This window comes from Ambystoma mexicanum, chromosome 4q (assembly GCF_040938575.1).
Source record: "Ambystoma mexicanum isolate Mex_15411 chromosome 4q, UKY_AmexF1_1, whole genome shotgun sequence".
In the NCBI taxonomy this organism is placed as follows: domain Eukaryota; kingdom Metazoa; phylum Chordata; class Amphibia; order Caudata; family Ambystomatidae; genus Ambystoma; species Ambystoma mexicanum.
Genome location: NC_090928.1, coordinates 224154549 through 224167579, shown reverse-complemented (window position 1 = coordinate 224167579; position 13031 = coordinate 224154549). Strand labels below are relative to the sequence as shown.

At 45.3% G+C, this 13031-nt stretch overlaps 1 protein-coding gene across 6 annotated transcripts in view; it reads left to right on the top strand.

The window, feature by feature from the left end:
* DDO (D-aspartate oxidase) overlaps positions 1 to 13031 on the top strand; it is a 364955-nt gene that overhangs the window by 337151 nt on the left and 14773 nt on the right. For 5 of the 6 annotated variants that reach the window (XM_069607757.1, XM_069607760.1, XM_069607758.1 and 2 more), the window contains one exon: positions 1813 to 1989. The exons of the other annotated variant lie outside the window; for it this stretch is intronic. In XM_069607757.1, the coding sequence (XP_069463858.1) occupies positions 1813 to 1989 (177 nt within the window). The remainder of the gene's footprint in view (positions 1 to 1812; positions 1990 to 13031) is intronic. 6 annotated transcript variants of the gene reach the window in all.

Sequence of the window (13031 nt, the reverse complement as noted above, 5' to 3'; positions counted from 1 at the left end):
GAATCCATGAAAGATATAAATGCTGGAAAACAGGAGTTACAGGTAAGCACCATACTCCTTCACAACGGCAACAGGTCTTCCGGTCATTGATCTTTTGTGGAGTGTAGACAGTAATCCAACAGATTTTAATGATGCTTTTGCAGTGTCCTGGTTCACTTTGCAGAGATGTTTACCTGCATCGCAAGGGCTTAGGAGAGCAGTTAGCTTGGTCCTGGTGCGAGACTATCTGTAACAGAAAAAGTCAATTATTTTATTTTCTAGCGCATGAATAATGTGATGTGTGTTACATCGCAGGGCACACTAATTAAAACTGGTATAATCATTTCTACAGGCATTTGATCGCCATTTTTCCAAGAGTGGTCATGGCAAACTGTATCATTCACTGCTTCCGTAATGTGCTGCAACACGCATGACTACTGTTCAAGTAGTGTTTCTGTTGGGCACACAATTCTGATGGGAACATACAGGATTTTCTGTGGCGAAATGTTCCTGTTTACTGTTGGACACCTGAAGTATTAAAACATGGGGCCTCCTGCAGAACTGCCTGTAAATATTCTGGCTTTGTGTCCTTTTACACCCAGATGTTGATCTCATCAATGAGCAGCCATCTTCCAGCACACAGGGCCACACCTCAAACCATGGAGCCTTTTCAATATGGTATCAAACACAGTTTATGATGCAACACCAAATGCCTGTCAAGACTTTAGAAGCTATTGCAGCTATTATAGACGTGACTGTTTGGTAGAGATTTCTCAGCGACCGCGTTTGTGCGGTCAATGTCTTCTGTCCGTTTGGGAACATTGAGATCGTATAGAGCATCTGATTGACGTTGCTTCTCTTGTCCGCAATGTGGCGGAACTGTCCCGGCCTTTGACATGGGATTAGGTGCGCATCTGCCACTAGCCTTTTGCCTTCAACAGTGAGAGTTTGTTGATGCTTTGGGTGTCCTCTGCCACTTTGCAAAGGGATCCTGTGGCATAATATTGGATGTGTAGTCAGCTTGTCATGGCTCTATGGTCGTCATCTTGGGCTGGGTCATGGCCAGGCACTGGAGTTGGATGGTTGCTTCGTTGTGATGCATTGTATTGTACAGACATAGGGCAGCACTCCATGGAAACATGGTCTTCATTGAGCTTGCTTTTCCTCCACTCTCAGTTGTGACTTTGGGAAAAGGCAGAAGGCTGCTAGAACCCTCCAAACAGCAAGTGTCTTGTCATGTACAATAACTTTGCGTCTGTTCATTAGGCCTTTGTTGCATGTCCTCACAAGCGTGTTTTTTTTCACTTGTTTCAGACACGTGTGTTTTGCATGGCCTTTGCTGTATGCAGCATTGTGTTGCTTCATCTCTTTCCTAGGCACTTTACCTCCCATTATTTGCTGTGTATGGACTTGCGCAGTGGCACATTTTGCCTCTTCCTTAAGCTTAAGTTCTCCCCTTTGATTGTGCACAGGTTCTCGTCCATTTCAAATGCAAACTTAGTCTGCGCACGTTTGATTATTATCTGTTCTCCCTACCAAAGTATTAAGCTCACACTGACTTCTGTTTTCGCTGTGGCTGTTGTAATGCGAAAACAAGGGTGCATCTTGGTGATATTCTTGTTAACATAAAGTAACTTGAAAAAAAGATGCCATGAAAGTGGGAGTAGATGAGTGTGGGCACTTTATTGGTACTTCTCGCTGATGCAGTGGCATTACTGTCCCTTTCAAACCATACCTTACTTTACCTTAACGAAAGCTGTTCAATAAGCCAGTTAAGGGTCACACAGTCACTATGTTGGTATAAGAGTATGTGTTTTCTTTAATTTGTCTTAGTTGCCAAATATTTAAGAATGCTCCTGAGGAGAAATATCCATTCTGGTCTGATGTGGTCCTGGGGTTTCGCCTGATGACCGACAAGGAGTTGGTGAAATTTCCTCGCTACGTGTTTGGCCAGGCATTTACTACACTCAAGTGTGACTGCCCACCGTACCTGCTGTGGCTTGAAAAAAGGTTTGTTGGAAATCACAAATTAATACTTTTCTTTATACTTTAAGCCAAGTGTATTGACCCTTTAATTAGCTTTTAAAAGGCCTTTGCACTACAAATCAAGGTAACTTTTCATCAATGTGTCACAATGAATTCTCTGTAGTAAACCATAAATTTCATTTCATCTTCACATTTTGTCTAGACATATCTGTGCTCCCATGATCTTTGTGTATGTATATACCAAAGTGGGAGCACATAATATGCACTAAAATGTCACATCACACAGAAGGTAATTTTGCATTGCATATCTACAACCAAGGCACTTTAGAGCTTTCTCCAGAAAAACTAAATGTCTACAGGTTCAAACATACACAATAACATGTTGTAACCAGTAAAGTGGTTTGACTCTTAATTTCCTTCAATGACAACGAATCAGGGTCAGGTTTGTTTAAATTGATAGAAAACAACCCATGCCTGTTGAAATTGACACAGTTGCTATGCCAGGTCCCGGCGTATATTTAGATTTACTTCGAACTTCCAAATTCTGTGGCAATGGGCCTCATTACGAGGTCGGCGGTAACCCACCGGTGGTTTGCCGCCAACCCTGTAACACTGTTTCCGCCGCTTGAGATCCCTGTGCCACTGGGACATTACAAGTCTTGACGGCCCAGGATATCAGGCGGCAGAAAATGTTGCACCTCATTCCCGTGACGGGAATGGGTGCACGGATGTACCAAATCGGTACCCAGGCCACCCGCTGCTTTACAAGTATATCTGGTCATCTTAAACTTTGCCTCACCTCACGCCTGCGAATCGGATGATACATTGCAGCTTGATTTGTGCCTCATGTGTGTTGCATTGCTCTTCGCCTGATATGCCCACACTTGTTGCTAGCCTTAGTGTATTTGCATTGCCCAACTTGTTGCGCCACACAATTGATTTGTGCCCCATGTATACTGTATTGCTCTCTGCCTGATATGCCCACAACTACTGCAAGCCCTGGTATCTGCTTTGCCTTCTGGACTCCTGATTTGGATGTGCCCCTACTGCCTAGACTGCCATACTGATACAACTGAATCCCAGTCTCAACCTGTCTGCCTGTTGTGCCCATCACTAACAAGTAATTTAACCTGTGAGCTTGCACTGCTTAGCCCAGTAGCTCTTGCAACCTCAGCCAGCGATTCCTACACAGTCCTCGTGCCCCACTACCTTTCCAACTCTGGTAACATGTTACCACGCCTGTCCACCCTAAGGTCTCTGCTCTCCTTATTACGAGCACCACTTTTAGTGTGGGTATCTACCTGGACGTTTTACCTTTCATCAAATAACTTAGCTGTACTCAGCACCTTGCACACTACATCCATGGCCTCCACCTACAGTCTTGCTGATATCTATTCAAGTACTGTACCTCAGAACCCCAACATCTATCTTAATGCTCCTGCATTATGGCTTGACCATTTCGCTAAAAAAGCCACACCTAACCAACCTTGCTTCCCCGCCCTAAGAAACTTAAGACTAGGCTCTAGACTTATTGGCAAGAAGGGTCACCCTATGTACCCGAGCCTATATTTGAAAACCCAGACGCTTAGCCCGCCCCCCATACATCCACTTCACCTATGCCCCAATGCCTTCAGACCAACCTTGCTTCAACAAGCAACGTCGGCTTAATCAAGGCCGCTCTGATCAACGCAAGGTCCTTAGCTGCTCACGCTCTGGACATTGCTGATCTTATCAAGACTCAGGAACTTGACCTCATCGCCATCTCTGAGACTTGGCTACATGCTGGCTCAGGCCCGGCACTCTCTCTGGCCACCCCCACAGATTACTCCATCATCAGATGCGACCGCACTTCTAGAGGTGGAAGAATTGCATTTATCTACAGAAACTCACTAGGTCTTAGAACCGCTCCAAGCATCAATGTGGAATCCGCAGAGTTAATCTCTGTCAAACTCCAACTTTCAGCCAACCAAACGGTCGCCATCCACCTAATATACAGACCCCCTGGTCCTCCTACATCCTTTGTGGATGACATCTCTGCCTTAGTACTTGATAAAGCGAAACCTAACTCTCAAACCATCATCCTTGGTGACTTTAATCTAGGCTACCAAGACCCTAATGATTCCACTGTCCTCGACCTCACCAACACCCTAACAGATCTAGGATTTTCACACCATATACAGGAACCCACCAACATCAAAGGGCGGTCCCTTTACTGGCTTAGTGACACCAACTGCAAGATCCGCGTACTCTCGAACGCCCCATGCATCTGGTCTGATCACCACATCATCACCTTTAGTATTGAAGCAGCCTCTCTACCCATGCCTCCTGTTGCCCCAGCCACCCTCACTCGAAATAAAAAGAACATAACCACGGAAAAACTACTCCCCCCTCATTCTTCCCACCCTTAATAATGCTCCTGACAGTTGTTCGGACCCTACTATCTTCGCCGACATCTACAACCAGTCAGTGCTTGCAGCCATCAACTCTATTACCCCGCTCAAACTTAGGAGACCTAAACAATGTGCTCACCTCAACTCATGGTTCACACCCCAGCTCAGAGTGTTACGCAAAGAGAAACGTATTGCAGAGTCACGTTGGAAAAGCCGCCCTTCTAACACCCTTAAGGACGGTCTTCTGTTAGCCACCCTTAACTATAAAGAAGCCTTACTACAGGCTAAAAAAGACTCCTACAACAACCGCATTGTGTCAGCCCAGTCGAATACCAAGGAACTATTCAAAATTCTTAAGGAACTTGAGACACCTGCAGCCCCCCCGACTCATGCACCAAAGATAGTACTTGGTGCACGAATATTCAGACAGCACTCCTGGGTAAAATTGCCACCCTCCAAACTAAAATTAGAGATAAACAAAAATCCCTACAGTCTGATCAACCACTGACCACACCCATACCTAATTCTCACCAAGCCAATCCCTCTCATAAACCATTCTCTTTCTCCCCGCTCACCACCCTTGAAGTAGAAGGAATCATAAACAACCTCAAACCGTCCAACTGCCAAGGTGACCATTGCCCGGCACCTATCACCAAGGAAGCATCTCACGACTTAGCCCCTTTCATCACAGCATTCATAAACGCCTCCTTCAAGATGGGTATAGTCCCGGACAACCTTCAGGATGCGTGGGTAATCCCACTTCTCCAAAAACCTTCCCTTGACCCTAACATTCCAACCAACTTTAGACCAATCACTACGGTCCCGTTTCTGCTCAAGATCCTGGATCGTGCAGCCTGCTTGCAGATTCAAGACTACCTCAAATCCAACAATCTTCTGGGGTTAAAACAATCAGGATTCCGTCCTAAACATGGCACTGAATCAGCCCTGATTGATTTGAAAACCCAGATGGAGACACTAGAGGACAATGGGAAGTTATCACTACTCCTACTCCTTGACCTCTCCACGGCATTCTATTTGGTCAACCACGAAATACTCTGCCAACATCTTAAATCTGCGGCCCACTTCTCAGAGTCTGCCAATGCCTGGATCCATTCATTTCTGAGCAACAGATCTATGAGGGTCTTTTCACCTACATCATCTGCAGACCCCTCCCCTATTCATTGTGGCCTTCCTCAAGGCTCTTGTGTGTCCCGTACGTTGTACAAGGTATTCACCAAGCCCCTTTTCGATGTGCTTGACTATCTAGGTGTCTCTTACACCAACTACGCGGACAACACCCAGATACTCATTCCCATCACCGGTGATTACACAGCAGACACTAAAGCCTTGAATGATGTCTACCTGGTCATTCAGGCCTGGATGGCACATCACAAACTTTGCCTTAATGACGAAAAGACTGAGCTTTTATTACTAGGATCAAGCCATCGTCTTAACAAATTAGATCAAACTTACAAGTCCTTCACCATCGACGGCAATGATATTAAGGTCTCCAAAGACACTAAAACTTAAGGCATCTATCTGGACTCCACGCTCTCCCTGAACAGACAAACAAACGCAGTAAGGTCAGCTTCAGCCTATACCTGCAAACTTATCACCACCTGCAGACCCTTTCTAAACTCTCTTAACTGCATCACCCTTGCCAGAACACTAATTATGGCCAAAATTGATTACTGTAGTGCTCTCTAACTAGGGACCAGTCAGTCCAACCTCAATAAATTACAAACTGAACAAAACAATGCCTTAGGGGCAGCCTTAAACATCCCGAGACGATCCCACATCTCCACCTTCAGATCTGACCTACGATGGCTCCCGGTACAACAAAGAATTGCCCTGAAAACTCTAGCCTTGACCCACAAATGCCTGAATAACAATGCCCCACCCTACCTCTCCTCTCGCCTTACACTCCACACCTCCTCTCGACCTACTAGATCAGCCCAAATTCACAGCCTCACCCTGCCTATATTCAAACTCCAAAAAGCGGGTGGCATGAGCTTCCCTGTCCTAGCCTCCAAACTTTGGAACACTTTGCCTACCTCCATCAGAACCGAACCATTGTTCCTAACTTTTAAGAACAACGCCAAATCTTGGCTGTTCTCTCATGACTTATGAGGCCCCTTACTCTGTCCTGCCTTCTACGTGTTATATAAGTTATGTGTATATACACCCCATAATGTACTTGTATTATAATCTGTAAATGGTATTTTTGCTGTATATGTGTATATTTGAGTACATTTATTATGTATTTACTGTTACTGTAACCTGTTTTCAAGAGTATGCACCCGGTTGCCCCTGGGCCTGACTTGGCTTTACAAATAAACTAAACTTCAAAATTCAAAAGTAGCGAATGGGTGCACGGATGGGTGCACAGAAGTACAGGTGCGCTCTCAGCGGTGCCAGTGCTTCCATGGCAACCCTGCCTACCGGGCATCTGCTCCGGCAGGCAGAGTTGTAGTCTGCCGGTCCGGAAAGGGTGCCGGTACGTTGCTACCGGCACCCTTGTTTCCGGACCGGCAGACTCGTAATGAGGCCCAATGGCTCCAAAAGGGACATGGGAATTGCTTTTCCTGAGGGTGTTCCACATGCATCCAAGTTGAACATAATCAAAGTGACTAGCTAGATTATAGTATCCAGCTCGCACTGCAGAGACCACCTATCACGCCATCACCTTTTGGCCGCGATTGCCGTCAGGCTTTAATGCTTTGTTTTTCTGTTGCATGCACACACAAGCTTCTCAAATTTGATGGACCATCGAACGGTTAGACGAAAAGCCAAGTTAAAGAGTGTACATTGCTGTGGTTCCATTGGTCACCTCTGGTACCAATGCACTGAGCCTTCCTGTTAAAACGGAGGGAGCAGTTAGGGGCTCTTTCTCCACACTTAAGGGACCTTTACATGTGTGGCTTTGCAGCGTGGAATCCCTAACGTGGAAACAAAATCTAAGTTTCTAGAACTACCTGGATAGAATGCGCCCGACCCTAATGAGAATCCTCTACACAAAACTTTGCTTTAGAATTTTGCTGCTTGCTGGTTTGCAGCACAGATGGAGCCCGCTAAACCCAGCAGTGTGTCCTTTTTGTCTGACTCAGGTTGAGAGCACCACACACTTTAGTTCCTTCTGTTTGAAATAACGTGATATCAGAGGGAAATACCTGTTCCCCATGTGTAAACAACTGTGCGTTAAAAGGCTATACTATTATGTATGAAGGGGGAAAATGAACTGGCAACTCATTGTATAGGAATTTCCTTTACCAATCCTGGAGGATACGAGCGAAATATTAGACTGGTTTGAGGAAAGATGTTTTAATCTCGTTGGATGTATTACCTGTTTTATGACCATTATATATTTTAAAAGACGTGTTTGAAGGATTCACAAATTTTAGTAATATGTCACAAATGTTATTAATGTACTCTATGAATTCTGCATGTGACTTTTATGATCTGTCAAATCAAAAGAAAGTTTATTATGATGAAATCAACTAATTTGAAATCTTCCATTACTTTCTGTAGTGATTCCGCTGCCTGTCATGGAATGTGCTGCAGGACACAACCTGTCTAGGTGTATATCCAAGCTACAGTTAAAGGCACCAGATTAAAACCCTTCCTTTAAACCATTTCATAAGCCCATAAGGCAATAATGTTTGGCTTCAACTCTTGCCATATTTTCCCCTACCCCCACCTTAATTAGAAAAGGTGTTACCCCCCTAAAATGGAGCCACCTGGCAATCCAGATCAAAACCCATCGGCATATGAGGAATAGGCAGAGCCGATTAACTGTCCGTTCCTGTGTTTGGCAATCAACACATGATCTGCCTTCATTATATCATTTCCTGAATCATTGGTATTTAAACATCTATTCGAACCAGGTACGAGTACAACCACCTCTTATCAGGCATTTCATTCTAAACCATAATGCATGCCGTAGGTACATTAGTTGTAGCATCTTAGAAAATCTTGAAAAAGTATCATAACTCACTGGCACGTTCACCTGGTGCAAACTCTTGCGCTCTCATTCCCCGTTGTGCAATCCAGGTAATATCTAGGATATAACATGCTGGTGCCACCTTCCCCCATAAATGACACCCCAAATTATTATCATTATAACACCCAACATTTGATCTATACACAAACATGGTGGAGAACTGTCTTCTATAACAGCACTGCCACCAGTTCCCCCTGACATGGGTCGCTCCCACCTGGAGTTGCACCTCGCCTTTAGGGACAAACCAGAATGCCATCCAAGAATGGGACCAAAAACAAATCTTTATAAACATATTGGAATTCTGTCATCCCTAATGCGACAACCAGGTCAGCTATTATATCAGAACCTGAGAGGCTGTCGCGGTAACTACTATTAGTGGCAATATTGGGTTTTTCTCCATCATACTAAAGTTCAATTATTGCCATTACAATTATTCACCATCTAACAATGTATCTACTTACATCAACAAAACCTTCAATATGAAGAAACTTTAAAAAAAATAACAGCACAAACATTTGAGCCGCGGTCTTGTGAAAATGACACTGGGATTTCAAAATGAGCTGATCTACTTTGGGCGTGCCTGTTTCAGGCGTTTGCTGCTCTGCTAAGTGGCAGGAGACTGCATGGACATCGCCAGCAATTTTCAGCTCACTAACCTTCTGCAGGAATCCTTCCTCTCACACCACCTCATGGCACATAATCTGAAGATCTCATAGCTTCCTCCTAACTTCATTAAATGAGCATAGTTTTTTGGTGCAATCGTAGAGTGCAATAGGAGAAGCTTGTGATACTGAGTGAATCTTGTTTGATCAGGCCTGCCCTCTTTGCTGCTTCAAGGATTGGGTCTCTCTTTAGTTCATTATTCTTGCAGCTAGGACCAAGGCGGGTGCACGGGGTAGTGGGTTCTACCCTAGCACGCTGTGAGCACGTTCATTCACATATTAGGAAGACTGACCGATGTGTTCCCACTTTTCTTTTAGCCACTTCTCCAGGGAGCCCTCTGCATTCGTGTCCTCTCAGCCCTCCAGAATTCCATCCACATGTATATTATTGTGCCTGGATCTCCCTTTAATATTTTCTGCTCACATTTCTAATGCTGTCTGACTGTAAGGCATTCACCTGTGCCTTCAGTTTTGATATGGCATGATTCACGTCAGAGATATTAATCTCTTCCTCAGTGGCTCTCAATGTAACCTTTTGTGAAGCAGGTCTTACTAATGACACATCTGCTCCCCACTGAGCCTGTTCCAGCCTCCAATTATTCCCTGGACACGCTCACTGTTTTTGCAGAATGTTTTCCCCACAGGGGAAATCTCCCCTTATGTGGCCAGGGAAAGGCAGAAGCTACCCGACTCTGAACCTGGGAGTGGCCATCTTTGGGAGGACCACATGAGGGAAGACAACCGCAGAGGAGGCAGAATAGACTCGCTAGGTCAAGGCAGGCATTTCCCTGTTTCTTTAGCCTCTGGTAACACCCACTTGCCTCCCTATTCCTTTATGGCATACTGTAGTGTGGGTGTAGAACCTCCAGTCATGACCAGTCACCAACTGTATTTACATTCTACTTTGCTTGATGACACTGAGACGAGGAAGAGGACTGGCGTAATGAAGATCACTAGAACTGGAAAGCAAACGGCTTGCTCCAATTGTTGGAAAAGGTTAACAGGTGCCGGTACATTTAAAAACACCACACCTGGAGAGAAAGAGAGACTCACTTCTCCCAACGTCGGTCGGGACAACGAAGGAGAGCAGGCTGCAGTGTGGAGCGGAGAAGCTGCTTGAGGTGCCGTCTGGGGAAGTCTTGAAACGGAAGGTTTGCTGCGCTTGTGCCACAGATAGCAGGAGCTGTCGGGTGAAGGAAGGAAAGCGAGAACCGGAGAGCAGATGTGGTACCCTGCCAGCCGGCAAGCAAGCTACTGCGAGAACAGTGAGACGCGAATGACGCTGAAGCAGCCGATGGAAACCGGTGACCCTAGCAAGCGAGTTTGGGATACCGGGGTGCTTCATCGCAGATGCTGTGTACCGTTGATGAACCTGGTAGGCGCAAACAAGGGAGCTGGGATACCGGGGTGATTGAGCAAAGAGACTAAGACAAATGAAGAGGGGTCACTGACCCAATATATGTAAAGTATAATTAACAATCTTGGACATATATAAAAGAGAAGGTGATTACTGACGAGAAGTGCGAGTCTGGGACCCACGCCCAAATCCTGAACAAATTAAGAAAGTCCTGGCAGGAGAGTAAACCAGGCATACAGCGAATCTGGGACCTGCACCCAATCAAGATGGTTGAACTTGGAAAAGGAGTAAAGCTGTTCCCCCAAATGTGTGGAATCTAGGTTAAGGGAGTCTATCTCCCCTTTTGCAGGTAAAATCTGTGAACTGTGGTTAATTCAAGAAAGCTAAGTGGCATACGCCTTGAGCCTGTGAATTGTGACACCTGTGAACTGTGGAAAAGCTAAGAAAGTTCTGGGGAAGAAGCAGAACCCTGGAAGCTGTGAATGGCTGATCTGTGAAATCTGTGAACTGTGGACAATCTAAGAAAGCTCAGAGGAAGAGGCATACTCATTGAGCCTGTGAATTTTGGAACTGTGCAGATCTCAGGGAGGGGTCATACCCCTTTAGCTTGTGGGATGCTATAACCCAAAAGGAGATCAATAGAGAAATCGTATATCTTGAGTTGATGAACTGTGTAAACTGGAGGAAACTCGGGAGAAGAGTGATCCCCTTGAGATTGTGGAGTATGGTAATGTGAAAGTGAAGAACATTGAAAACATAGAGAAATCTAGGGGAAGTGAAGAACCCCTTTAAATGGTAGAACACTTTGGAACTTTATGTTGAAACTTTGGAAAGTTGCTGCTGGAGATCAGCTAAAAGACATTTTCCCTTTCACGTTATATTGAGTTTAGTGTGTGAGGGTCAGGTTAGGATTTTGGACACAGGACTTAGAACTTGTTGTTTTGGACATTCTGACACAGATGTTCCTTAGTTTTGTTGAGGCAAGGAGACCTCTCCTTGAGTTAGGGATAAGTAGGATTTCCCCAACCCCCCTTTCATTTTATCAATAAAAGTCTTTAACAATCACCATAATGCCACTGTGTCCGAGTCTTACTCTTGATCCCTTACACTGTCTGTCATGCAAATGTATCCATTTTAGTCTTTTGCACAGCTTGTGATTGCAAATGTTTCGCTATGATGATGGCAGCAGGCTGCTGTGAACCATGATTGCTCTACTCGGTGGAGGCAGGCGTCGATTAGTATCTCACTGAAGTAAAGGCTGGTGCACCTGCACAGTCACACCGGGTCACACTGTCTGCCCCTCTGGTCAGTGCCACACATGTACCATGTGCACCACCCACCAGATCTTGGTTGTCATTTCTGTGTTTCCCGCCTAGAAGGCCGGGATGAGAGCTGCAACTCCGTGAGTGCCACTCCACCGCTTAAAACAAGTCTCTCACAGTAGCCATCCACCACAGACATGCAATGACTCACTGTACGCTTGGTTTGACCAGGATCCACAACAGGCCCCAATGGTTGTATCTCATCCATCGCAAACCTGATGAGCATCTCTGATTCAAAGATTGATGTGAATTTCTTAGTTACTCCAGCAAGCAAGGTACCCTGGGCACTCAATGTTGATCACCAGATTACCACCTGGATGAATGTGAGGATCTTTAAGCAAAGTGAAGAGAACTAAGCCCTCATCATCGCCAAGCTATGCCTGGGTGTTATGCTAACTTTACCTTGTCGAAGATATACAATTGCTTGTAGATGCTGACCTAAGAATTGGATGTGTGGAACCCATAGTTGAATCTGCACTTTTCCAATATTTACATGACAGTGAAGCACTACTTGGCAGGTGATCCAACTACTAGGCTGAAGCCAAGAAGCTTCTCTATCATCTCCATGGGCAAGACCAGACGCAAGCACTTGTGGCTTCTGGAAGCCTTGACTAGTAGAGCAGAGAGGCAAGAATACCCAAATCAAGGTGGCCTGGCAGATCAAAAGTGGTCTTGGGAGCCTAAGCCAAATCTAACTGCACCTACCCCCATGCAATGATCCCAGCATGCCAAGGATTGCTTCTTTACCCACTCACCATTGTTGGAGTTCTCCTGCACTCCTATGCCACCAGAGCTGTCCCTCTGTCTGGCTGTACTAGCCTGCAATGTACACCAGATTCAATGAACCATTCACTATGGCCTCCAGCACTGCCTTTACCTTAAAGAACCTCATGTAACTGTTTGATGTCATAAAATAACAGGGACTTGCTAATCAAAATCCCTCCAGCCCTAGCCCAATCTGAGAGTGTGGCAGCTCCAGCCAATAACAGAGAAACTTGATTAAAAGGTATCCAAGCATTCTGATGCTTGTGAATCTGCTTAGAATCACATGCTGTGCATATAGTCCGACATCTAGTGGTAATCACAGAGTACTGCATCTTGTCATTACAGGATCGGAAAGGGGCGTAGACATGGCCGAGCTTGTAACACTATCCCTAACTTGACGTGTAGTGTACCCAAAATCCCTGAAGCGTCGAGGTCCCTTAGATTGATTTTTTCCACCCAGCTAGCTGATCGCTTTATGCAGAGCTCGAAAATTGCTAAGTTTATATTTCATTGTCCACAACCTTCAGTCGCTTAATATTCATCAATCCTTCACCAACGACTACTCCAGAA